We start from the raw sequence: 25,386 nt of genomic DNA, 5'->3' as shown, positions 1-25,386 counted from the left end.
TTAATACGACAAACTGTGAGCTATGACAAAACAGAAACTACAAGCCCCAGTGTGCAACATAGGGATTTCTATAGTTTCGATTGTGAAGAACGAAGAAGGCGGGGTAAAGCATTTGTCAGAGCAACATGGCGAGCGGGGTTGGCAGTGAGTATTGTACCCCGTTCTGTAAATAAAAAGCATTTATCCAGCTATGTAGGGTTTAAACAAAAAAGGAAACTTGAAGGAAAAAATCATGCATCATTAGCATATTTAAATGTATCGGCTCTGTCACTGGCAATGATTCAGAGTGTTAGCTAGGTAACTCGGTAGCCTGCGTGTATGAAACTGAATGACAAAACAAATTCGCTAAAAAGTGCTAGCTTGCTTACAAGCTTGGACGTGGTGTTTTGTGTCGATTCTGTTGCAGCAAGTCGTTTTCAGCTACACGTCTTATAAGTTTGATTTGTTCATTTATAACGTTACAGCAACGTAACGTCAGGAAAAATCTATTATGATGTATGCTTATTAATAGATGTTGTTACAGTCGGCTGGCTAGCTGGTTACACGCCCCTCATTTCCATTAGTTAGCGTTTGTCAAAAGTGTGTATTGTCAAGTTATTCACGTGAATATATCCAAACCTCCTTTTTTGGCGTTGTCCTGTGCAGCATTGCGGACATAAGCTATTTAGCTCGTAGTATATGTATTTTTTAACCTGCTACCTAATTGCTTTTTATTACTAAAAAAAAATACGCGTTTAGAACAACATTAAGTCTTATTTTAGGCAACATAGGTCTCTGCCCTCCCTATATTTTCCGAACTGTATGAATCATAGCACTGTCTCCATCATTCCTGTACTCTCGTCTCCGTTTTTGTCCCCGCCCCCCTAGAGCACAAGCTGCTGTCTCTCGGCCCAACAGAACCCTGGTCGGTGCGAGAGAAGCTTTGCTTGGCCTCCTCCGTCATGAAAAGCGGAGACCAAAACTGGTAAATAACACAAGATGGCTTTTCGGGCCGCCTGCCTGTCTCGTCTTGTCTGTTGTTCCGAACTTGTATGAGTCTTTGTGCTTGTACACGTGTGTAGCCCTAGGGCAGATCTGTTACGCATGTCACATAGATGGGTCCTAATGATTGGATTAACACTGGTGATCAACACGTGCACATAATATGAAGATTACCGGATTTGTGGGATGTGCTGCCAACCAACATCTGCGAAAATGCAACTGGACCTTGCATTGTATTGCGCACCATGATTGGAGCCCCACCCCAATCTATTAAAGTTTTAAAGTTTAACGGTATAGCAATAAACACCATTTTGTTACCAAAACATTTTTAAATCCAAAATGAGGAGATATTGATTAGTCTTTAATGAAGAAAGAACATCAAAATATGATTTATGTAAAATATGGGTAAATGACAGAATTCAAATAAAACTCCACTAGTATCTAGACTAGTGAAGCTAATTTTTGTATCGCCCAGTAATATGTTCATTTTCTAATATTCACAAATATTGATACAATTATGGACGATTGTCAGAGTTGTTTTGAGACATTTTTCATGTCATGATATTTTTTCTGATAGTCGAGAGAAAGTGCATCTCTGGCATCAACACCCTGTCTTACAGCAACCGTGTTGACTGTTTTCTCTTGGTAAGCATGGTATTCTGTGTTAGCCAGATGCTATGGCCATATCTGTGGTGCAGGGTCAGACATGGGACTTTTTTTTGGGAGATTTAAATTGGATGGATGTCTGCTCTCTTGCTTTGACCAATTTGTAATACATTTTGACACTGATTGGAATGAGTAATTTCTTGGTTGTGTTCCAGCCTTCACTGGGAGAAGGTTAAGTTGTGTACTGTACAATAAATGCATGTTGTAATTAAAACTTGAAATGAGCCCAATCAATGCTGTTTTGTTTGCTGTTTTTCACTGACACAGAATATAGCAAATATTGTGACACATATATGGTGTAATTGTAAATACAAATATTTACTTTTTTTGTCAGAAAACGCTCAGATAATAATATATAATTATTATTATTAATAAATAATAATAATAATAATAATAATATATATATATATATAACATATTTCCAAATACATTCAAATATTCAAACAACATGTATTTGTTAATAAGGTATTTTAAAATACTTTGATTTTGAAGTACTTTAAATATGCATTTGACCCAAGTCTACTAGGAGTGGTCACTGAGTGTACCTGGATCGGGAGCCAGGATCACTTATTTGTTTTTGTTACTGTTGTGCTTGCTGGGTCTCCCTCTGTGTCAACACTGTCCTGTTTTACTGTTCTTTGTCTTCTCTTCATGTGTTTGTTCATTATTTAGCATAGGAGATGGCAGATCCACATATACATTAAACTATTTTAACACACTGTCCATTTACTGAGCTGGCTATTTTACTGAAATAATTCAGGTTAAATGTCTTGTCCAAGTGTACAACAACGGTGCCCCGCTTGCAAATTGAACCTTCTGGGGTTGCAAGCCTGGTTTCTTCACAAAGGACTGCACCGCACTCCCATTAGGCTTGACTGTTCGAGCGGCTGTCTGTGTCTCCATGAGGTTGTATTTGTCTCAACAGCTTCAAGCTATGTAGTAATGCAGAGACCTCTCTCTCTCTCTGTCTTCTAGGGTGTCGGTCAGTAGGGCCATTAAGCCCTTTGCCGAACCGGGTCGGCCCCCGGACTGGTTCTCACAGAAGGTAGGACGCACACAGAAACACACTACACACGCTAATGCCCTCACAGTGTTTGTGTCAGTCACAGTGAGCTCAAATTATTCTGGCTGGTGGAGTTGCTGGTATATAAAGAGAATATGAAAATGAACATCTTTTTTTAATCCAAATAAGACGCATGCCAATGCCTAAACGCTTTAGTATGATAGTATGTAAAAATGTATTGCTCATTCTGAACGTTAGGCAAGTCTCTCCGCCCCGATACAAGCCCCTCCTTCCCTGCTTATTATGGGGACCCCCTCCCCTTTTAATATTAACAGTTTAGATTTAAAATATACCTTTCAAAGCATTTTAAATAAATGGTCACAAGGATTTAACACGGAGACAGGGTAAAACAAACAAGGTTCATCAAGCGAGTTAGTTAGAAATGGGAACATTGTACAGTAAATAGTTTAAAGGTTATTATAAGTATATAAATGAACATCGCACAGCATATAATTAGCAAGATTTGGCAATATATTGGTCGTTGCCAATCTCCATTGCGTTTTGCCTTGCTCTTTTCCTTCAAATGATAGACAATCTTTTCTAAAACCAAAGTAGCTAGTAGCATATTCTCCTGTGTTGAATAGCAGGAGTTTTTCTGTCCGACGGTGTCAAACGATTTTCTTAGCTCATAACAGAGTGGTCAGTATACATCTCTTTTGAGGTCCCTATATACTTAAATGTGCAGTAGGTCCAAGTAATACAAAGTTTTGCTTAAAACTAAGGTTAACCAAAAACCAGTTTCCAATGATACACAGCTTTGGGGTAGGTACTGACAGCCATGGCATTACCCCCAGAGCACTTAACAGCAGCTCAGCATGAGTTCCTGGTTCAGATCTTTTCCAAACTTTGTTTTTCCAACTGCACTTAATTCACAGGACTCCTTTCCACCTTTGCCCTTGGCCTAATATTGAATATGCTGACAGGACATGGTGAATGTGTTGAATCAGGATAGCTGTTTCTGTCACTTCTTGTTGAGCTGTTACTGGTTCTAAAAATGACTGCTATGCTTATAGTTATGTTTCATCCTCTTTTTTTATACCCCTTCCAGCACTGTGCCTCCCAATACAGTGAGCTCCTGGAGACCACAGAGACGCCTAAGTGAGCCTGCTGATTTGTTGTGCTGTTCAACAAGGGGAGAGCTTATCTGTCGGTTCTTCTAAGGGCTGTGTGTTGGCATGGGGGAAGTGCATGGGGCAAGAGGGAGGGATGCTGCCTTGCTGGAACATCACAGAGGGACAATTCATTGGCTTTCAGTGATCTGTCAATTACTTTTTTTGAACAGATCGTATGATTTTTAACTCCCACAGTCACAAGGTAGCACTGCCCAATTTTTGGTTCCTGAAAATTTTTTGGTTTGTGTGCGTGCGTGCATGTGTGTGTGTGCTTGCGTGTATGTGTGTGTGCACGTGCGTTTGTGCGCGTGGTGTGCGTGTATTTATGTGTGCGCGTGGTGTGTGTGTGTGTGCACGTGCGTTTGTGCGCGTGGTGTGCGTGTGTGTGTGCACGTGCGTTCGTGTGTGCATGTGGATGTGCGTTCCTGCGGTGTGTGTGTGCACGTGCGCGTGGTGTGCGTGTGTGTGTGTGCATGTGGGTGTGTGTTCCTGCGGTGGGGTGTGGAACGGCGAGTGGTGGACGGTGTAGGTGATGTGCCAGTGGAGAGGGTTTCAGCGAGGCTGATCGTGGGCACGTGCGTGGATGTGGTGTGTGTGCACGTGAGTTCGTGTGTGCATGGTGGTGTGTGTTCCTGCGGTGTGTGTGTGCACGTGCGCGTGGTGTGTGTGTGTGTGCACGTGCGTTCGTGTGTGCATGTGGGTGTGTGTTCTGCGGTGTGTGTGTGCACGTGCGCGTGGTGTGTGTGTGTGTGCACGTGCGTTCGTGTGTGCATGTGGGTGTGTGTTCTGCGGTGTGTGTGTGCACGTGCGCGTGGTGTGCGTGTGTGTGTGCACGTGCGTTCGTGTGTGCATGTGGGTGTGCACGTGCGTTTGTGCGCGTGGTGTGTGTGTGTGTGTGTGCATGTGGGTGTGTGTTCTGCGGTGTGTGTGTGCACGTGCGCGTGGTGTGTGTGTGTGTGTGCACGTGCGTTCGTGTGTGCATGTGGGTGTGTGTATGCACGTGCGTTTGGTTCTCAGGCGGAAGCGGGGGGAGAAGGGCGAGGTGGTGGAGACGGTGGAGGACGTGATCGTGCGCAGGCTCACGGCAGAGAGGATCGATGAGCTGAAGAGGCTGATCAAAGAGACCCAGGAGAAACACAGGTGCGGTGATAACGCAGGTGTGCGCAGCGTAAAGAGCTGCAGATATGCGCAGGTACACAGGCGAAGCGCAGTGACTGGTTCAGGTCAGTAGCTCGCTGGTGATGCGCACATGCGCCATCCTGTTTTCATGTGTGTGAAGCCTCACTCTCACACTGCGCTTCAGTCGGGCCCCCACAGACCAGGGATCTCAGCCTCCAGCCCCAGAGGGCTGCTGTGTCTGCTGGGTTTTTGGCGTATTCCTGCATTTAAGCGCTTCATTTAAGTCATTGATTGGCTAGAGTCTGCACACCTTGTTTCCGAGGCCTACATCGGCTGCTGATTGACAGGAGATCACAGAAACGAGCGGAGACTGCGGCCCTCCAGGGCCGGAGTTTGAGACCCCTGCCTGAGACCTCGGCTGTCTGTGTTCACAGGAAGTTGAAGAAGGAGGCGGAGCTGATCCAGGCCGGCCATCTGGACTCAAAGCTTGACGAGCTGTGGGGGGAGATCGTACAGTAAGAGATGCCAGTGTGCTCCCTACCCATCCTGTCTCATCAGTTCAGTGCCTGACTGACAGGAGGCCTGCAGGCGTTTAACTGTCAGCTGTTACATCTGTGTACAGAAAGAAGAAAACGGAAGAGGAGGAGGCGGAGCTTAAGAAGAAAGCCACCGATGCGGCCTATCAAGGTACAGAATCTAACCACCACCAATCAGTCTCATGCTTCTCCTTTTCTCCCTTTTCCCTCTCGCCCTCTCATTCTTCCTTTTGCCTATCAGTCCCTCTCTGGAAGTGTTAGCAATAGCATCAACTTAATATGAAACATTGACATTCGCTAGCAACAGAATGAAGTGACATGATATGAATGTATAGCCTCGTATTAGCCTGAGGAAACGATGACATAAGCAAAATGGCGGAAAATCCAGCTGCGGTCCCTTTCCCTGCCAGCACGGCAGGCATTGAAGAACACCCCCAAACGGGTCCCCAGCGTGACGGTACGGTCCCCTCCGGGGGCCAGCTCCCCCAGCTTGGAGTTCCCCCTGGTGGACCCGCCCCAGCCCGTTCCCGAGGACCCAGGTGCCACACCCGCGGTGAGTTCCTCTGTCTCTAACCTCCCCCATCCTCCCACCCTCTGATACCACAGTTCCTATAACCCTGGACAATTTACAAAAATAGCTTATTAAAATATTTTGAAAGTAATGCCGGAAAATGTAGTTCTGCCTTCAGTAGTGGTACTGTAGCTCAAAATAGCTTTGGCAATTGCACCAAAACTAAAAAAATATATATACATTTGTCATTAATGCACCATTAAAAATGTATAGTGTCTGCAGTTTAATAGAGCCACAACATTGACCTCTCATTCCTCTCACCTGTAAATCGAACCGACAGCCAGCAGTTTGCAGAGCTCAATACTCAGAGCACCGCTGCCCGCCTCTCTGCACAAGACGAAACGTGACTCCTTCCCTTCATGCCCCTCTTCCCGTGTCACTTCCTGCACCGCCGCTCTTACCACTTCCTGTTCCTCCTCCAGGCTCCAGGACCGGCAGTGTTCATGCCCCTGCCGGAGGTGGCCACGGGCCCTGGCTCGGGGGAGACGGGCCTGGGGGCGCTCCTGGACGACTCCCCCCAGAAGAAGCTCCTGGGGCAGAAGGCCACGCCCCCACCCTCCCCTCTGCTCTCCGAACTGCTGAAGAAGGGCAGCCTGCTGCCCACCAGCCCCCGACTGGTGAGAGAGAGGGAGGGAGGGGGGGAGAGAGAGAGGGGGGAGGGGGGGGGGGTGGAGAGAGAGAGAGAGAGAGAGAGAGAGAGAGGAGAGAGAGAGGGAGGGGGAGAGAGGGAAAGAAGGGTGGGTGGGTAGACAAAGGGATGGAGAAAAAGTGAGGGGGGATAGGGAGGGATGGACAGGTAGACAGAGCGATAGAGTGAGGTACAGTAAAACTTTTACATTTGGTATTTGTGTGTGTGTGCAAACATATGCATGTGAACTTACATTTTATCTTGTGCTTTATATTGGGTTAAGTGAAACTGATTTGGAAGTACCAGATCAATTTATTTTCATTTAGATTGGAATTGGCCTGATGTCATGGAACAGCAATGCCTGTGTTTATATTTAAGGAGAGTCGTGGCAATGAAGCGTGATGTGAATTTGAAGAGGAATTTGAAGGAAAAACGGAGGGAGACATAGAGGAGAGGATGAGAAAAGGGATGGATGGGAAATAAATGACAGAAGTGGAGTGGGGTAGATGAAACGGAGAGCAGGGTGCACAGTCGTACCCACTCTGACGGGGTTCTGGACGGGACTGCCGGACAGACGGACGCTTGCTTTTCAGGTGGGAGAAGGAGACATCCCCGTGGGTCACGTGACCGGAGTGCTTGGACCTGACCTTCAGCTCGTGGCCTCTGCCATGTCTGTTTCCCAAGCAACAGGTAACCATGCCAACTGCTTCCTTTAAACTACTCCGAAGAGGCTTGTGTGACACTGATTCTCAGATGCTTGGTTGTGCACCTCCAGGGGGCGCAGTACCTGCTACACTGCCGCTCAAAGAAATGAGGACTGAATGCACACACTCACATACAGCTGAACCTTAACTCCTGCACTAGGCCCACACGCGCACACACACACACACACACACACACACACACACACACACACACGCTTGTTTTTGTTACGTCTTGGGGACATATGGCTAAGAGGTGCCTCATGGGGATGCCCTTTTCTGTTCATGCTACAAGTAAGACCTTGAGCTATTTCAGACACCTAGCCCTCTATTAACAGAAAAATCACATATAAAGTCCAGGAAATTATAAAGCAAGGGTAGCTGACAGGGGACTTGTTAAGTTGCTCTTCTGGTGTCATAAAGTAAGCGCACAGGTTTGTGATGTCATAGTGTGCACATGGGCACACACACACATACAACTGAACCACAACTCCAGCAGTTGGTACACACACACGCACACATGTGTATTTGCGTGCTCGTTTGTTGCCACGGTTGAGTGTGCTCTTGTTATGATGTGTTTGCTCAAGGCCTTGCTGCTCTCTCTGTGCCGTGTCCGTGCGTCCGTCCGTCCGTGTGGCAGGTGCTCCCACGCTGTCTCGCCTGCTGGAGGCTGGCCCCGCCCAGTTCCCCTCCCCCCTGGGCTCGCTGGCCGCCGCCGACCCGCCCAACACCCCCCCCACTGCTGCCACGCTCCCCACACAGGACACCCCCTCCTCGCTCAATACAGGTCTCTCCCTCTCTCTCTCTGTCTGTCTGCCTCTCTGTCTCTCCCTTCCCTCTCCCTCTCTCTCTGTCTGCCTCTCTCTCTCTCCTCCTCCTCTCCCTCTCTTCTCTCTCTCTCTCTCTCTCTCTCTCCTCTCTCTCTCTCTCTCTCTCTCTCTCTCTCTCTCTCTCATTCATTCTTGTCTATTCTGTCGGCTGATTTAAGGCAGAAGCGAATGACCGTGTACCATGTCTGTGCCCGTACAGGAGCGGACGCCCGGTTGGCGCCCGTGGGGAGCCCCCCGGCAGGTGAGGGGAAGGCGGGCGAGCTGGGCGAGGAAGACCTGGTCACCGTGTCCTACATGGGCGACGAGCTGGACCTGGAGACCGTGGGAGACATCATCGCCATCATAGAGGAGAAGGTCATCAGCTGACCCCCCGCTCTTACATACTCACCATAGAGCTCAGGGTGTAAAGCAGACCTCCTGGAGATACGCAGATGCCGCACTGTCTCTGCGCCGTGTTTCATGCTAGAGAAACTGAAACTGTGTCATGACTCACTGAGGGTTAGCTTGATCTCATCCTGATCTGGCCTGGTGCTACCGCTGCAAGAGACTACAAGCAAAGTCTGCAATAGGAAAAAAGGAAAAATGTCTCACTCTCCATCTCTCCTCTTCTTTGACTTTTTCTTACTCTTTCTCCCTCCCTTCTCTTTTTCTCTCTCTGCATTCTCTCCCTGGGTTCCCATCTTTGTCTGTGTCTCCCTCTTTCCTTCTCTGCATCCATTCCCGTCTCTTTCTGCATTCTCTGCCTCTGTTCCCATCTTTGTCTATGCCTCTGCCTTTCCTTCTCTCCCTCCGTTCCCCTCTCTCCCGCTCTCTCCTGTTCCTCTCTCCCAGGTGGATGACAACGCGGAGGCCCTGGACGCTGCTGCCGTGGAGGCGGCCCTGTCTCTGTGTGAGGAGGCGGTGGACAGCCACACCCTCCCGGGCCCCTGGGAGCCGGGGCCCTTCAAACCGCCCGAGTCCGGCCCCTCCTCCGCCAACTGCGGCCTCGACCTGAAGCACGAAGCCAGAGGCTCCGCCCCCCTGGTATCTGGCCCCGCCCACCACGACAGCGCACCCATTCACCTGGACCCCGTCCACGCCCCGGGGGCGCGCCTCGACCCCAACCTGCAGGGCGGGGCCAGCAGGGAGGAGGGGCAGAGGGAGGGAAGCCCCGCCTCCTCCCTCATCAGCATCAAGTGTGAGAGCGAGGAGTGGGCCGGAGGTGACACGCCTTGCCCAGGTGTGTAAGAATATACGCACACATACTTACATACTCACTCACACTCATTTACACATATACCTGCTTATACATTAAAACACACATACTCACTCTCATTTACACATACACCTGCTTATACATTAATACACACTCACACTCATGTACACATACACTTGCTCATACATTAACACACACATACACACTCACACTCATGTACACATACACTTGCTCATACATTAACACACACATACACACTCACACTCATGTACACATACACTTGCTCATACATTAACACAGCGTTTCCCAACCTTTTTCCTTCTGCGGCACACTTTCCAAATTTACAGAATCTCATGGCACACCACGCCGACAGAAAAAAACCCGCGAGCGACGTACTGACGTTGATGTGACGTGTCAGCAGTAGGCCTAAATGTTCTTTTGGGGTTTGAGTTAAGCGATATGCATTTTAATGACATTTATTTATAAATGGGATTTGTTCATTTAGGTTTTTTTAATTCATTTGAACATTAAATTTTTTTAAAAAGATTTTTCACACGGCACACCTGACCTCGCCTGACGGCACACCAGAGAGCCACAGCACACCGGTTGGGAAACGCTGCATTAACACACACATACACACTCACTCGCACTCATTTACACATGCACTTGCACATACATTAACATACACATACACAAACACATGTACTTGCTTACATGCATTGTGTAATTCCCGTATGACTGTAGTCTGCTCTTTCCACCTCTTTCTCTCCTCCCACCTTTTACTTTGATCAGAGCTTTGTCTTTAGTTTTTTTTATTACTTGATTTGTTTCAGAATTTGACCTCAAAAAGCTGTGTTTTCTACAAAATGTTAGGCTAAATGAAGATGCTGAACAGAATGTTGAATTCAGAACTTTTGAAACCCGAGTCTCTCTCTCTCACTCACTCCCGCAGAATCCGTGACAGAGGATGGCTTGGCATCAGGGCAGCACTCCAAGGTACCCCTGCCCCCACAAACAGGAAGCTGAATTAATAAAGGTCCAATAGCAACACAACAGAAACTGCATACAAATATTCCAATACATTGATCTTTACTGTAATGATGGCCTGTGTGGTCTACATTTTACTTGCTGTATGTCCAGCTCAGGACGTGAGCCCTGCTCGGTGGCACAGCAGCGCAGCAGGGATTTGAACCTGCAATCCTCCAATCACGTTTCCGGGTCCTTAAACCTCTCTGGCTCCGGCTCCCTCTCGCTTTTTCCCAGGTGAAGGAGGAGGACGGAGGGAGCGACGGGGAGGACGGGAGCATGTCTGAGATGAAGGGGTGCGGAGAGGGGGACGGCGGGGAGGAGTGTGGGGGGGACGGGGAGGGGCCTGAGGCCTACCTGTCGGAGGCGGAGCTGGAGCCGCCAGCCAGTGAGAGCGAGGACGGGTACAGCCTCCACACCGCCTCCTCCCTGCAGATGCACAACACTGCCGACTCCATCCCCAGCAGCCCCGCCTCCTCACAGTTGTAAGTCGCTGCGCTGCTCTTAGTCCCGCCCACTTCGCAACACTGCGATTAGCCACGCGTCCTTCAAATATACTGTACTAATCTAAGCCCCACCCCCTTGGCTATAGTGCTCTTATTCATTCTGCTCTCCCACCATACCGCCTAGTCCTGCCCCTTCACCACACAGCTCACACCATTTGCAATGCTGTTCTTAGTCCTGCCTCCATCAAGACACCACTCTGAGTTCATTATTACACCTCCGTTCAGGGTTCTTTAGCTATTATCTTTCTTTTTGGATGGCCTTTTGAGATAATAATGCCATAGGCCAGAGGTACAGACTGTTGGTTTTCTCAGTTTAACTTTACGCTTGCCGATTATAAATGGACCTCCTCTGCTTTATTGGTGACGGAAGCCGTCAGTATTACCTCTGAAGCTGTCTGTAATAAGTCTGAAGCTGTCTACAGTAAATCTGAAGCTGTCTGTAATAAGTCTGAAGCAGTCTGCAGTAAATCTGAAGCTGTCTGTAATAAGTCTGAAGCTGTCTGCAGTAAATCTGAAGCTGTCTGTAATAGGTCTGAAGCAGTCTGCAGTAAATCTGAAGCTGTCTGTAATAAGTCTGAAGCTGTCTGCAGTAAATCTGAAGCTGTCTGTAATACGTCTGCAGCAGTCTGGAGTAAGTCTGAAGCAGTCTGCAGTAAATCTGAAGCTGTCTGTAATAGGTCTGAAGCAGTCTTCAGTAAGATTGAAGCAGTCTGCAGTAAGTCTGAAGCTGTCTGTTGTAAGTCTAAAGCTGTTTGTAATAAGTCTGAAGCTGTCAGTAATAGGTCTGAAGCTGTATTGGGTAGTTGTAGTGTAAAGATTGTATAATCTCTCCTTTCCCCTTAGTTCCATGAGCAGTGAAGACCAGGAGGCAATCCAGGCACAGAAAATCTGGAAGAAGGCCATCATGCTTGTGTGGCGAGCTGCAGCCAATCACAGGTACCGACCCAGGAAGAGACGTTAATCCGAGCTAACGAGTTTTTAAATAAACGATCAAACAAAACAAACACCACTAATGATCCCGCCAGCTATTTCTCCCGGTGAATAAGCGCTGGAATGGCTCCCGCTGGGGTGGCCTTTAGCCTGAGCTCAGGAGGGCATAAGAACGGCAGCGATTGACAGTGTTCGCGGATGAAATCCATGGTTTTTGTGGGCTGTCTCTTGCAGGTATGCCAACGTGTTCCTGCAGCCAGTGACAGACGACATTGCACCCGGGTACCACAGCATCGTCCACAGGTTTCAGCATTTAAAATTTACATTCACTTAGCAGATGTTCACTGAACCAGAATGTGTTATAACACAGGGCATACAATAGGTTTAGATGTCACTTACAGGACTATACTTAAGGTTTGATGGACACCCGTATAGATTCTGAAACAACAGTAAATTACTGTAACAATAGAGGCAACCTGTCACTGCTTAAAAACAATGCTGTAGCAGAAATTTCGCACTGAAGGGAAAATGCTAGTGTATGTTAGCTTTTTGAAATATATGTGTGCGTGCATGTGTGTGTGGATGTGCGTGTGTGTGTGCATGTGTGTGTGTGCGCGCGCGTGTGTGTGTGTGTGCGCGTGTGCATGTGTGTGTGTGTGCGTGTGTGTGTGTTTGTGTGTGTGTGCATGTGTGTGTGTGTGTGCACGCACGCTTGTGTTCCAGGCCCATGGACCTGTCCACCATTAAGAAGAACATCGAGACGGGTCTGATCCGCTCCACGGCGGAGTTCCAGCGCGACATCATGCTGATGTTCCAGAACGCGGTCATGTACAACAGCTCGGACCACGACGTGTACCACATGGCCCTGGAGATGCAGCGCGACGTCCTGGAGCAGATCCAGCAGTTCCTGGCCACCCAGCTCATCATGCAGACGTCCGAGTCCGGCATCAGCGCCAAGAGCCTGCGTGGACGAGAGTCCGCTCGCAAGCAGGACTCTACCGACAAGGTGAGAGAGAGAGAGAGTCCACCTGAAAGTAGGACTCTACCGACAAGGTGAGAGAGAGAGAGTCCACCTGCAAGTAGGACTCTACCGACAAGGTGAGAGAGAGAGAGAGAGAGAGAGAGAGTCCACCTGCAAGTAGGACTCTACCGACAAGGTGAGAGAGAGAGAGAGAGAGAGAGTCCACCTGCAAGTAGGACTCTATCAACAAGGTGAGAGAGAGAGAGAAAGGGAGTCCACCTGCAAGTAGGACTCTACCGACAAGGTGAGAGAGAGAGAGAGAGTCCGCCCGCAAGCAGGACTCCACCAACCAGGTGAGAGAGAGAGAGTGTCCACCCGCAAGCAGGACTCCACCGACAAAGTGAGAGAGAGAGAGAGAGAGAGTGTCCACCTGCAAGCAGGACACCACCGACAAGGTGAGAAAGAGTACACCCACTCTACCGACAAGGGGAGGACAGATGGATTGTGGGTTAGAAATAATGTAATGAAGGGCTCAGTCAATACAGATGGGAGGCAGGTGAAGTCCTTGGCTCGGTGTGAGAGTGATGCGCGTTCTTGTGCCTGCACTGACTACATGCATGAGCGCGTGCACTTGGCATCGTGCTTTCACTCGCTCCATTCAGCATCATTACTCACGGATTCAGTTCATTTACCCTGTGAGTCTCACTGCACAGCACGGCACTGATCTGAGAACAGTGGCGCCTTGCTTACACTGTGGGGCAGGTACACAGCTTGCTGATCTGAGAACAGTAAGTGAGGTGAGGCTCTTGAGAGGCTCACAATAAGAACCCAATGAATGTCCAGTAAGAACCCATTCACTCACACTTTCGCATGCATGTACACACGCATACCGTGACATCATTTTGAGATCTCGCTTCTTCTCTTTTAGTCCTTTCTTTTTTCCTTCTCTTGCTGTCTGTCCTTCACCCCTGCCTAAGGGTGCTTTGATGCCCCGCTCCATGTCCACTCTGCACTGAACACCGGCAGGTCGCACAGTGAGAAAGCAGAAGTAGTGGCTAAAGACCTGGGTCTTCCAATCACAGGGCTGTAGTTTCCAGGCCTGATTTCATACACGGAGCACTAGCTTTGTGCGTGACCTAAACTTAATAAAATGGTGTATAATCTTTAGCTATTAAGGCCTATTTAATGTCTCTTCTCAACCCTTTAAAGTGTGAAATCACATGTTCGTGATTAGAATGTTTTTAATTGAACATTCTAATGGTGATGTAACAATCACTACTGATAATTGAAAGCAGTGGAGTTCTAGAACAGTTCGAATTTTGAAAAAAACATTCCAAAAAAAAAACTACTCTTCAAAGTGTTGTAAAGCCACTCTCATGGCCTGTTAAGACACTGAGGATGTGTGGCATAGTTTGGTATCGAATCCAGACTGAAGCTGGCTGCCTCGAAGGGCATGGGGGGGGCGGGGGGGGGGGGGTTGAGTGACAGCAGCTTCTTGCTTTCCTTTGGCCCTGTGGCCTCTGGCTCCTCCCTCTCTCTTCAGTGTGTGAGCATGCTGTATCGTCATTGTGTGTGTGTATATAATGTGTGGGTGTGGTGTGTGGTGTATGTGAATGTGTAATTTGTTTGAAGTATGTGTGTAGTGTGTGTGTATATAATCTGTGGGTGTGTGTATGTGAATGTGTATGTAGTATGTGTGTGTGTAGTATGTGTTATTTCTTCTCTCTGACTTTGTTGTTTGTCCTCTCACAGGACAGTGTCCCAATGGCCTCTCCTGCCTTCCTTCTCTCTCTCTTTGTAAGTATCTGTTATCTGCAGCGTACAGGAGTACACACACTCTGGGGGAAAACAGATACCGCCACAAGGACTACACACACACACGCACACACACAACATCCCTAACATTCCCTAACAAATACCTGGACACACCATCCCTTACAAGCACTACACACATGCCTGAACACCACATGCTCTCTATTAGACACACTCACCCCTTGCACATTGACACTGTGACTGCATTTAAAGGACATAGCTTTAGACACTCGTGTTGTACTCTCAGTGAGTGAGCTGGTGATCCAGTCAGTGGAAACAGTGGGAAACACTGTGTACCAGTATATTAGCTGTGTCTTAGGGTAGAAGGAAGCCTCAGTACAACTCTGTGGGACAACAGCGCCCCCTGTGTGGTACTGCATCACTCATGTTTAATGGTCAGGTGAAGTGTGTAGGTGAAGTGTCAGTGTCTTCATGTACTGGGCTATAGGTTTGCTTGTGTAAAAGGGTGGTAGTACGTTCCTGTTCGCGAACACGCACAGAACAATCGCCATTACATTACATTTTAACAGATGCTGTAATCTACAGGGGCAAAAAAAAGAAGTATGTACGCACTTCCAAGTAGTCTGAGTGCAACAGGACTACAGAAATGTATAAGAAGGACCTGTAGTTGTGTAGCAAGGACCGCAAGAATATGCAGTGCCGTTAGCATAGCCATACTGTGTCCTGAGGTTTTGACTGACACAGAGCTGACCTTCAGAGCTCCCTCCTCCGTTCGTTCTCTCTGCTGCAGGATGGGGGCAGCAGGGGGCGCCGCTGTGCCATTGAAGCAGACCTGAAGATGAAGAAGTGAACTGCAGGGAGGGATAAAAACTGTGCCGTGTAAACGTCCGTAAAGGGATTTTTTTAAAAACGTCCGTTTCATTTGCGGTGACCGAGGCTCACTGACGCAAAAAAAAGAAACCGGGCCACTTTTATTGCTGGGCCTCCGTTATGTCCCAGCTTTTCATTGGTCTAAGGAGAAGTGATGTCACAGTGGCGAGCTAGACTGAAGTGGAGGGGGGGGCGGGACCAGTCTGCGCTGTGTATCGTCTCTGTAGGGAAAGTACGGACAGGGAAGAAACACCATTCTGTGCGTGCGTTCGTTTTCACTAAACAAATACAGAAACGGAAAGGCAAAAACATTACTGTGTGTATCCGTTCCATGTTGTCGTATTAACAGCGTGTAGTTTTGTAGTCACATCTCCCCTTGTACATATATACTGCTATGTTGCCTGCTTGTGTGTGTTTTCTAACTGTGAATGTGCCTAAAAAAATAAATATGATCAAGAAAAAATGTGTGTGACCTGACTGTCTACAAACTGGGTAAAATATTTTGTGGGAGATACTTAAAAACATCCAGAACATAATTCACTGGTGTATGTCGTAAACTGCATTTTAGTTAAGTACATCTCCTGTTCTACTGTTTTTTTTTCTCTCCAATATTTAAAAAATTGTTGGCCAAGTCCTTGATACTGATTTGAAAAACACCTCCCTGGAGTATTTCTGCACATGCATTTTAGTTTTGCACTTTTTAGATTCAGTTTAGTATTACACAAAGGCTTCCACACTGTCTGAGCAGATGACCCACATACTGAGAGAATACATTTGATGACCTCACGCCTGATTCAAACGTAGCAAAATGTTTCTGTTTTACATATGCAAAAACAACTGCATTTACAGTGCATGTTACAGCTGGAGGGTTACATCTGGCTGACGAAACTGCTGTGGTTGGATAATGTTCTGGGTGGATGGAAAGGGGGCTGAGTGGACAGGGAGGTACTGTGGTAGATCTTATGTAATTATCACTGATCTTTGAGGATGCTGCCCGTTCTGAACCCTGAGCTAGAGAACACACAAAAACCATGGAAACCAGTGTACTGTGTTACATTTTATTAAACCACAACAAAACGTTAAACGTTGCTCAGCATAAATTAGCTGAATACCACAGTTCAACTTAACGGACAGGGAAAAACACTCGCCCACATACATCTGCGCACGCGCATGGCCACGCCCACACGCACAGCTGACCGTGGACCGAACCCTCCTCCATCAGGAAACGGCAAATACGATTGGCCAATTTCTGCACACCCCACCCATCCCCATTAGTACAGGGTTTATGCATTTGACAGTGAGTACGTGGGTCTAAGGTCAAAGGATAAATTAAGTTTTAAAGACTCCTGGCTAAAGAAAAAAAAAGAGAGAAGGGAAAAAGAAAACCATCAGATACGCGGCATGTAAAAATGTAATGTCTGAAGAGTCAATTATACGAGCACACCTGTCTTTCCAACAATTGTCTCTGACAAATGACAGTATGAAAAATCCCAGAAAAGGGATTACTGCCCATACTCCCCCATTCTCTCTCTCTCTCTCTCTCTCTCTCTCTCTCTCTCTCTCTCTATCTTTCATTGCTGAATTGTCTATACTGCATTCGGTCTATGAATATGAAAACGTTAATGTTTGGGAAATGGAGAAGAGGTGCTTAGGTGTGGGTATCACTCAGACACCACATGCAGTGATGATTCAGGAGAGTTGAAAGACATTTAAATCCTTGAAAAGTGCACAGGACTGGTTATTAATTTCTGAATAATGTAAAAAAAAATGTAAATAAAGCTTTTGGAACCCCCCTCAGGCCACTGAAACAAAGTTCCTCTGAAACGTGCCGATGTGTCTGAGGGGATTTACCATGTTTACAACCTCCATTTTCAAACCCGACTCTTTCCTGACCACTGGAGTCTAGGGCTGTGTTGCGTAAAATTTGAGCCCTCTGGCTTAAACCTTGCAATTAAAAAAACTAAAATTGAATTCATAGCCTAAATGTTTATAAATAAATTATAGATATAATAAAATGTGCCTTGTGACAAATAAATCTAAATTAAATTAACTGATTAAATACATGAATAAATAATAAACTAGCGAAACACTCAGGCGGGATGGCTGTGAAATGATACTGAATGCAAACAGAAGCGCGAGCGTCGCTGTTATCATAACCCTATTCCTTAATGTAAGGAAATAAAAACAGGCCTCAGCAGAGCAAAGGCCCATGTAGTGACACTACATTACCCACCCTGCTTCACTCCCGAGACAGAACAGGCACGACTAGCTGCTCCCAGAGCGCTGGGAGCTCTTCCGCCCCGCTGCACCTCCTCCTCTCTTTATCCCTTCCGAAAACAGAGAGAGGAGGGCAGACACTCGTACTCGAGCTGCTCGCGCTAACAAAGTAGCTACCAAACCCGTCAGTTAAATTAAAATCTAAATATAATGGATAAAAAGAAATGCTGCTACAAACGCAAACGGTGACACTTTCTGTGCGCTGCCTACGTGCCTCCGTGTTGGGCTCCGCCCTCCTCCTCCTCCTCCTCCTGTTCATTCGCCCCGCTGTCGCCCCACGATGCGGTACAGCTTGTCGCAGTTCTCCAGCTTCATGGACTCCGCCTTCTGTTTCAGTCTCTCGTCGCGGTACAGCTGGCCCAGGTTCGCCAGGTCCGATTCTGGAGGGAGCAGTCAAGGCGGAGTCATAAAAAAAACTTGTATGGACACACTCTGCAGCAGGGGTGTCAAGCTCCAGTCCTAGAAATTAGTGGCTTCCTTTCAAACAGTAGCCGATTAAGGCATCAAGAACAAGGTGTGTGGACTCCTTAGCCAGTCTGTGACTTTAATATTCACTCATGGTGAAACACACTGAAAACCAGTAGACACTGTGGCCCTCCAGGACTGAAGTTTAACACCCCTGCTCTACAGTCATTCCATGCCAGAATCACTCGCCACCAATGAACCGAGGCAGAGGGAGGAATTAAATTAGCTACTTAAATGGGGGACTAGATTTGGTCTGCAGAGATGAAGCTGTACTGGGGGTGGCACAGATTGGAGAGAAAGAGGGAACGCTTTGACCCCACTTTATGGGGTGCAGTGAAAGCCTGCAGTAATCCAAAGCAAGGGGTCCCCAGCCCTAGTCCTGGTCTTGCAGAGCCACAGGGTCTGCTGTCTTCGGTTTTCACCTTAAACTTTAAAAGGAGCTGGGAGGAGCAGTGAGAAACAGTAGACTCTCCTAGCGAGGTGTCAGAGCCCTGCAGGACCTTACTCTGCTGCTTCTCCTTCCAGCAGCTGTTCTGCAGGTACTCCACGTAGTCGCTCTCCACGGACTTCTCCAGCTCCTGCAGGGCCGCCCCCTTGTACTCCTTCTGGAAGCCTTTGTCCACATAATAGGGCACGCCCATGTGCTGGGTCTCCCGGGAAACCACCAGGCCCATGGATCTGCATGGTAAGAGTCAAGACGTCGTTACCTTTCCTGGACAGACAAATGGACAAGTGCTCTTCTCTCACTGCACAGACAGATAGACAGACCAACAGACAGACAGACAGGGTGACACTGTTCCCTCACAGAGGACAGCCCATACTCTTTCCACGCCACACACAGATATTGTTTCCATACAGACACTCACACAGCGTTCCCTCAACTCACAGACAGATGAACGGACACCCCTTGCCACATTGCAGACAGATGAATCCATCTCTTATGCTGACTTTACGATGTCTGTAAATATCTAACTGCATGTAAAGATTCAGTGAAGGGAAAAAAATGATAAGCTCCCTGACCAGGTGTCTTGAAGCACAGAAATGGATGTAATCCACAACCTCTTGCGGCACACAACAGAAGTACTGGACCCTGTGTGGCACCTTTTATATTTGGTGCCATTGTTGCTAGGTGCAGCTGACTTACGGTTTGTAGAAGAGGCTATAAGGAGGGTTTGTGGCCATCAGCTGCGTCACCACGGAGATAAGAATCAGAACCAGGACAGGCAGTAGCTGCAGGAAGGCTGTGAAGGTGTTTTGCTGTTGGGAGAAATGTGACAATAAACAACACAACGCCACCTTCAGTTCAGTCCATACATTACACCCTCCCCCCCCACTTCTAACCCTAACCCTAACCCCTGGGAGCAAACGCGAACTGGCTCTCACAGTGAGGAACTCACAGTTGCTTCAATGGGCTTTTATCTTCCATTTCCATTTGTGGGATCAATTTAATCTCAACTACGTTTAATTCCATGGTCTCTTTTCACAGCAACTGAAACGTCCTGTCATACGTAAAGCACAACCATTGAATGGCCTCTGTCATTTTTCCTTACACATAAATAGCAGGTATGAATTTGTTCTAGATTAGTATGCAGATTATTTAAGAACAGAAACAAATGGGCCCTCACCGTGAATGCCAGCACTGACGTATTACCATGTCCACCTTAAACGGCTGATTGCCTTTGTGATGTCACCGTTACGCATCACAGGCAGAACTAATTGTACTTACCTGATTGCCAACTTGCACACAAAACTAATACGAAGCTGACATTAAAAAAAGGCAACGAGCGATGTAAAGTTTACATCACGCTGCAGGTTAACCGTCAGCGCCGGCGTGATTGACAGGCGGCCCACCTGACTGCGGTTGTCCTCCACGTCGTCCTCTCTCCGCTCGTTCATGCGCCGCCGGCGCGGCTGGTAGTAGTGCGCGTAGGTCGCCCCTCTGTTGCTGTACACGTGGATGTTTCCTGTCGGGAGACCAGCGAGAAGCCTTCAGTTTCAGGGTGGATGAGGCGCTGCTCTCACTCCTAGCATGTCGTGTCAGCACCCGTGATATTGTGGTGAATCAAATGGATACGGTGGTCTTCCTGCCAATAGGAAGCTCCGTGTTTACCACCTTTATGGTCTCTGTTCTTTCCAGTCTTGGAACTAAAATCTTCCTATTTTGGGAGACTTTTCTGACCCATATTATTATTAACTGCATAACAGCACTTATCAGCAGTGATGAGAGACTGAGGCTGAGCTGAACCTTAGGACCTTCCATCACCTTATAACACATGAAAAGATAGCCCCACCTATTTCGGGGTTCATGACATCAACAGCTGGATGTTATGGAACCGTTCCCCACAGGGGCTGTACTGATCCCCAGCCCCCTTGTGAGACCCCCACCCCCCGGACTCACCCGTGGGAAACCTGCCGCCGAAGAAGGCGTTGAAGAGCTCCTCGGGGGAGATGTCCGCCTCAAAGTCGCGGTAGAAGTTGCGGTGATGGCCGCCGTGGCGGGCGTAGGCGCTCTGTTGGGCCGTGGCCTCCGTGGGCGGCGCCTCGCCGACCTGGTCGTACTGCAGCCGCTTCTCCGGGTTGCTAAGCACGGCGTACGCGTTGCCTATCGCTGCCGGAGGAGACGGGGGAGGGGGCGATGAGGTCAGAGGTCACACGTTCCAGGTCGCAGCTAGTACATCCGAGTCTTCGGTAAGACTTTGCATAACGAGATACGGCTGTTTGATGATGCTAACAGGTCATTCAGTCCATCTAGGCTTGTCATTTCACCTGCTCTGTGAGTATCTAATACTACATAAAACTGGCTTTGAGGTGAGGTTTCCTCTGACCTCCCCGTAAACTACACCTATGATTGGGCAGAATAACACAGAACCCTGCAGATACTCAAAATGTGCATTTACATGCACAGTAATAATATGATCATAGCCCGATTAAAGCAATACTCAAATTATATGAATGGTCATGTAAACAGCCCAGTCTGATTGTCATAAGCAGGTTATGGTCTTAATCGCATCAAGCAAAACCCAATTAAAACCAAACATCAAAACCGAAATGAGCACTACGAAAAGAACCACTTTGTGAAGCACTTCACGTCATTCTTTTTGGAATATCAAGATGTAAGGCGGAAAATTGAGGTCACCAGATTTGAAAATGTTTCTGAACATCCAAAGCACAAACCAGACTTGTAAAAATATGTCCGTTTGTATGAAACATAGGAATTACATTTTTAAGATGCACCTCAATCCTGAAAGATAATCACACAAAACAAATAATTCAAAATATCCTGGAAGATACAGGAAGAGATGCATTGTGGGATATCTCACGGAGGAGTACCTTTGAAGGCTTCAGTGGCCCCCGGGGCGCAGTTCTTGTCCGGATGGAACCGCAGTGCTAGCTTCCTGTAGGCCTTCTTAAGATCCTCGTCACTGGCGTCCTTGGGCACTCCCAGAATCTCATAGAAATCCTTGCATTTTTTTATCCTGCAAAGGTGAGGGAAACGGAAGGTTTCTTCACAAGGCTGCTTTGGAGAACTTTCCGGAACTTTCTTTGCGAACTGCCGCAAGCCCGGTCCAAATGCGGCGTTTTTCACTGTAGCATTGGTTGCCGTGAAGTTACTCCAAGGGACAAGATAAAGCACTGAACTCAGCCACGCTGTGTAGCGCATCAAGTCGCGTCAGGCTACAGAGAACTCACACTCAGACAAAAGAAGACACATAGGCAAGGGGCACATAAGTGGTCATGTGATAATCAATTTTGTTGTACTGCTCTGCAATTAACATAGATTTACTCTTTGTAAGAGAATTTAAGCTACACCATGCAAAGTGGCATTCTGAAAGATCTGGCAAAGAAGGAAATTGGGGAAATGCAATCAGTGATCAGTGCTTAGTAACAATACATAAAACAACTGGCTATTCATTAAACGGACACCATTACACTATGTCAGAGATAAGAGCGACAATAAACTTGAGTACAGTGTCCTTTTCTTTCATTAATTTATAAACTGCTTTTCTTACATCATGTTCAAAACACTTTCCAATTAAAAAACAAAAATAAGACAGGAAAAAATTAGATAAACAATAAATCTAAATACGTAAGATGCAAGGCATTTAAAATAAACAGCTAAAACACTTTTCCATGAGCTTAAAAATGGCTTTTGATACGAAGGCAAGTTTAAGAAAATGTGTCCCAGCGAGGCTTCCGTACCTATACACGCCCTGTTGCTGCTCCTCTGTGTAGGCCTTACTCCTGTCGCTTCCTCCCCTGACGCGCTCGGTCTCGTCCTCTTCCTCCTCGCTCCCACGCCGGAAGCGCAGGTCGTGGGCACGCCCCCCCTCTCCCGCCGCACTGCCGTTCCTCAAGATGGCGTCGATCAGAACTGGGAGATGATGGATAAACAGATGGGGGGAGGGGTTAACAGTGGCGAGCAGCCGTACTAGTGTGAACCCTGCTTGAGCCCCACTGGGGAAGCTATACAGACGTGGGCTCAGTTAGCATTTGGACAAAAGTCCATCTAGGAAACCTAAGTCGCTGACAGTGATGCTGGTCCAGTTGCAGGCAGAGCAAAAGGGGCTTAAGCCAACGGTACAATATTTGCTTATAGTGATATTACAGTCGGGTGCCACGGTGGTTCAGTGGATAGCACCGTTGCCTCATAGAAAAAAGCCACTGAGTTCCGAGCCCAGGGATCTTCCTGTGTGGAGTTTGCATGTTCTCCCCGTCTTCAACGGTATTCCAGTTTCCTCCCACTGTCCAAAGACATGCAGGTTACGCTAACCGGAGACTACATTTCCAGTAGGTATGAGTAGGCGGCTCGTCCAGGGTGTATTCCTGCTTCACCCAATGCACGCTGGGATATGCCCCAGCCAACCACCCCAACCAGGAATAAGTGGTTTAAGAAAATTTATGGATGGATAGATGGATATTACAGTCTGTGAATTCATAAGAGCTAGAGGCACAAAGGATTCTGAGAAAAGATTTCATCTCTGCTGAGCATATATAACAGAGCAATAACCAATATGGCCGGCTTCCTGCATTCTGTTTCCTCACAAAACCCATGAGAGGAAATAGGCCAATGAAACACCCTTTCCAGTGCTGTGTGAGCAGGAAGGATTACACATGGAGGTGTGAAGGCACCATCTCGCCAGAGATTCTGGATACTTATTCTAAGAGTTATATTAATTTTGTTAAAAACACCTCTTTGCTCATTGAGAATGCTTCTGTGACTAATTCATTCAAGCATTTATGCCTTTTATTATGCATTTATGCCTCTTAAACCACTGTACTTCTTAATATCCCACATCTAGGTTCACACGACCATTACCTTCCTTGCTTTATTTATGCAAATATTTTTTGTTGGTTTATTTGTACACAGTTTCAGCTACCAGCTGGGTAAGCCCAGGTCAAGCCCAGGTAAGCCCGTGTTTTACCGGTAAGGTGACATCATGACTGTTATTTCTATTTTATTTAGGCAATCTTTTTTTTTAGGAGAATTCTGGTGGACGCTGTTGTGATACAAGGCTGGATGCACTCAGGAGAGGGTGGAGTTGGAGATGGTTGGGTGTAGGGGTGGAACCAGGGTGGAACACAGCCTTCTCCTTAATGTATGACATGCAGAGCTCCCCATCGCCCAACCCACCGACTACTATGAGTCACTATATCTTTCAACACCACCACAAAATGATGTTCTGAAATGAAATGTTGAACCAAGGTTTCACTACAGTCCAATAATTTGCATGTTTCTGTTTGCCTGGCTGGCTGGTCCCTTAGCAACCAGTTACCACGTGAACAATGTATTACTTGGGCTTCTGTCGCGTTTGAATACACCCACGTTATCAAATTCGCTCAACGGCACGACAAGAGCTGGATTTCCTGGCAATGTCCAAATAAAGCCACAATTTCTGCATTATTGTATACAACTTGAGATTTTAATCGCATTTAGGTACTGTATGTACAGTTCATCACATTGTCATACAGATATACTTCTGCATTTGCGTTAAAAAGTGTCGAATCAATGAAAGCAATCTACTGTACTACAGTGAACTGAAGACACCAGTTAAAGAGCTAAGCTTCCAGCATTTATCCTTGTGTTGGGTACGCCAAATGCGTAGGCAGGTAGATCATTACGTCAAATAAATACATTCACGGTTAAATTTCGGTGGCTGACAGGCATCTGGGCGGGCTACCCCCGGTCATTCTGGACAGAAATACACGGAGCATGCATTATGTAAGAAGCGAAAAGATCCAGACGTTGCAATATCTATTTAAGCACCCAGACTAGCATGCTATGACTGGCGAAATTACCTCTGGCTCGTGTGCTGGGGAATATTTTCTGAGCTTCATATAATAACTGGAGCGCCTTTTCTCTCCGTCCGGATCGCAAGCACAGTTTTGCTTTTTCTATCAATCGGTCCGATTCTTCTTTATCCATTTTTTAGCCGGCAATTGGCTTGTGAGCGCAGCAGTTTATCTTCACTTATATCCACACACAAACTATAATGTTTTAGCGGCTAATAAAACAAGACCCCACAATAGAATGTCGGTGTAGTTGATTGGCAATGTTATGTGCTAGGAGTAAAATAGCTAGCTTGTTTATGTAAAAGCTAACTTGCTAATGTTTACATCCAAACATCCCCGTATAAGAAGAAGCAGATAATTGAATTTCGAAATGTTATCGTCGTCCACGCGCTTGTCTTTCCCTTGCCGTTCTGGTAGACATAGCTCGCTACATTTGCACGCGCGCAGGCAGGACCTTACGTATGCTTCACTTTACGATAAATAACAGAAATTAAACTAAAATCCATGCATGACATTAAGAGAAAATTTAACGCCGTTAAGACCTCATATTTTCCTCAATGTTTACAGGAAGCGGAAGTAGGCCCCACGCCTCTGTCATGAACAGCGTCTTGGACCAATGGGAAGACTCCTTGCTTGTCCCTAAATGGCCACGTGGAAAACTGTCAAAAATACTCCGGAGTCGGGAATGGGCGAGCCCGCATCAATTGTGTTTGGTAACAATTTAGTATACAATATCTTTTTAATGGAAACGGTAACTACGGTGTAGAATTAATGTTTCCATTGTGCATTGTGTCTTCAGCAGGTTAGCTTATTTTTGGCTGAATAAATAATGGCTAAGTAAAATCTTTTTAGTGTTGTCGTTTTATTTTCTTTTTGAGTCACACA

The 25,386-nt window shown here is 47.1% G+C and overlaps 2 protein-coding genes across 5 annotated transcripts; one reads left to right on the top strand and one right to left on the bottom strand.

Annotated features, from left to right (window-relative positions):
- The first annotated feature begins 7 nt into the window (after positions 1 to 7).
- On the top strand, positions 8 to 15,500 carry brd8a (bromodomain containing 8a). Of its 4 annotated transcripts, XM_064351804.1 has the most exons (20): positions 8 to 144; positions 868 to 964; positions 2,623 to 2,692; positions 3,759 to 3,808; positions 4,840 to 4,962; positions 5,376 to 5,456; positions 5,564 to 5,628; positions 5,888 to 6,030; positions 6,471 to 6,665; positions 7,270 to 7,366; positions 8,018 to 8,164; positions 8,407 to 8,561; positions 9,039 to 9,426; positions 10,355 to 10,398; positions 10,666 to 10,913; positions 11,778 to 11,870; positions 12,099 to 12,167; positions 12,588 to 12,870; positions 14,578 to 14,622; positions 15,389 to 15,500. In XM_064351804.1, exons 1-20 carry the CDS (start codon positions 126 to 128, stop codon positions 15,446 to 15,448), a joined length of 2,472 nt encoding a protein of 823 aa, XP_064207874.1. In that variant the 5' UTR covers positions 8 to 125; the 3' UTR covers positions 15,449 to 15,500. The 4 variants fall into 4 exon arrangements, with proteins under 4 accessions (XP_064207874.1, XP_064207873.1, XP_064207877.1 ...); XM_064351803.1 differs by lacking the exon at positions 15,389 to 15,500 and having other exon boundaries at positions 14,578 to 15,055; XM_064351806.1 differs by lacking the exon at positions 14,578 to 14,622 and having other exon boundaries at positions 9 to 144.
- Positions 15,501 to 16,512: 1,012 nt separating this feature from the next.
- dnajc18 (DnaJ (Hsp40) homolog, subfamily C, member 18) lies at positions 16,513 to 25,073 on the bottom strand. Its single transcript, XM_064351808.1, has 8 exons — positions 24,508 to 25,073; positions 22,411 to 22,582; positions 21,541 to 21,686; positions 20,609 to 20,818; positions 20,062 to 20,174; positions 19,355 to 19,467; positions 18,716 to 18,888; positions 16,513 to 18,125 (listed from the first exon to the last, which is right to left on the bottom strand). The coding sequence occupies exons 1-8, from the start codon at positions 24,632 to 24,634 to the stop codon at positions 18,001 to 18,003; spliced, it is 1,179 nt and encodes a 392-aa protein (XP_064207878.1). The 5' UTR covers positions 24,635 to 25,073; the 3' UTR covers positions 16,513 to 18,000.
- Positions 25,074 to 25,386: the final 313 nt, after the last annotated feature.

This window comes from Anguilla rostrata, chromosome 9 (assembly GCF_018555375.3).
Source record: "Anguilla rostrata isolate EN2019 chromosome 9, ASM1855537v3, whole genome shotgun sequence".
In the NCBI taxonomy this organism is placed as follows: domain Eukaryota; kingdom Metazoa; phylum Chordata; class Actinopteri; order Anguilliformes; family Anguillidae; genus Anguilla; species Anguilla rostrata.
The sequence above is the reverse complement of the archived record's forward strand: the minus strand, read 5'-3'. Positions and strand labels throughout refer to the sequence as shown.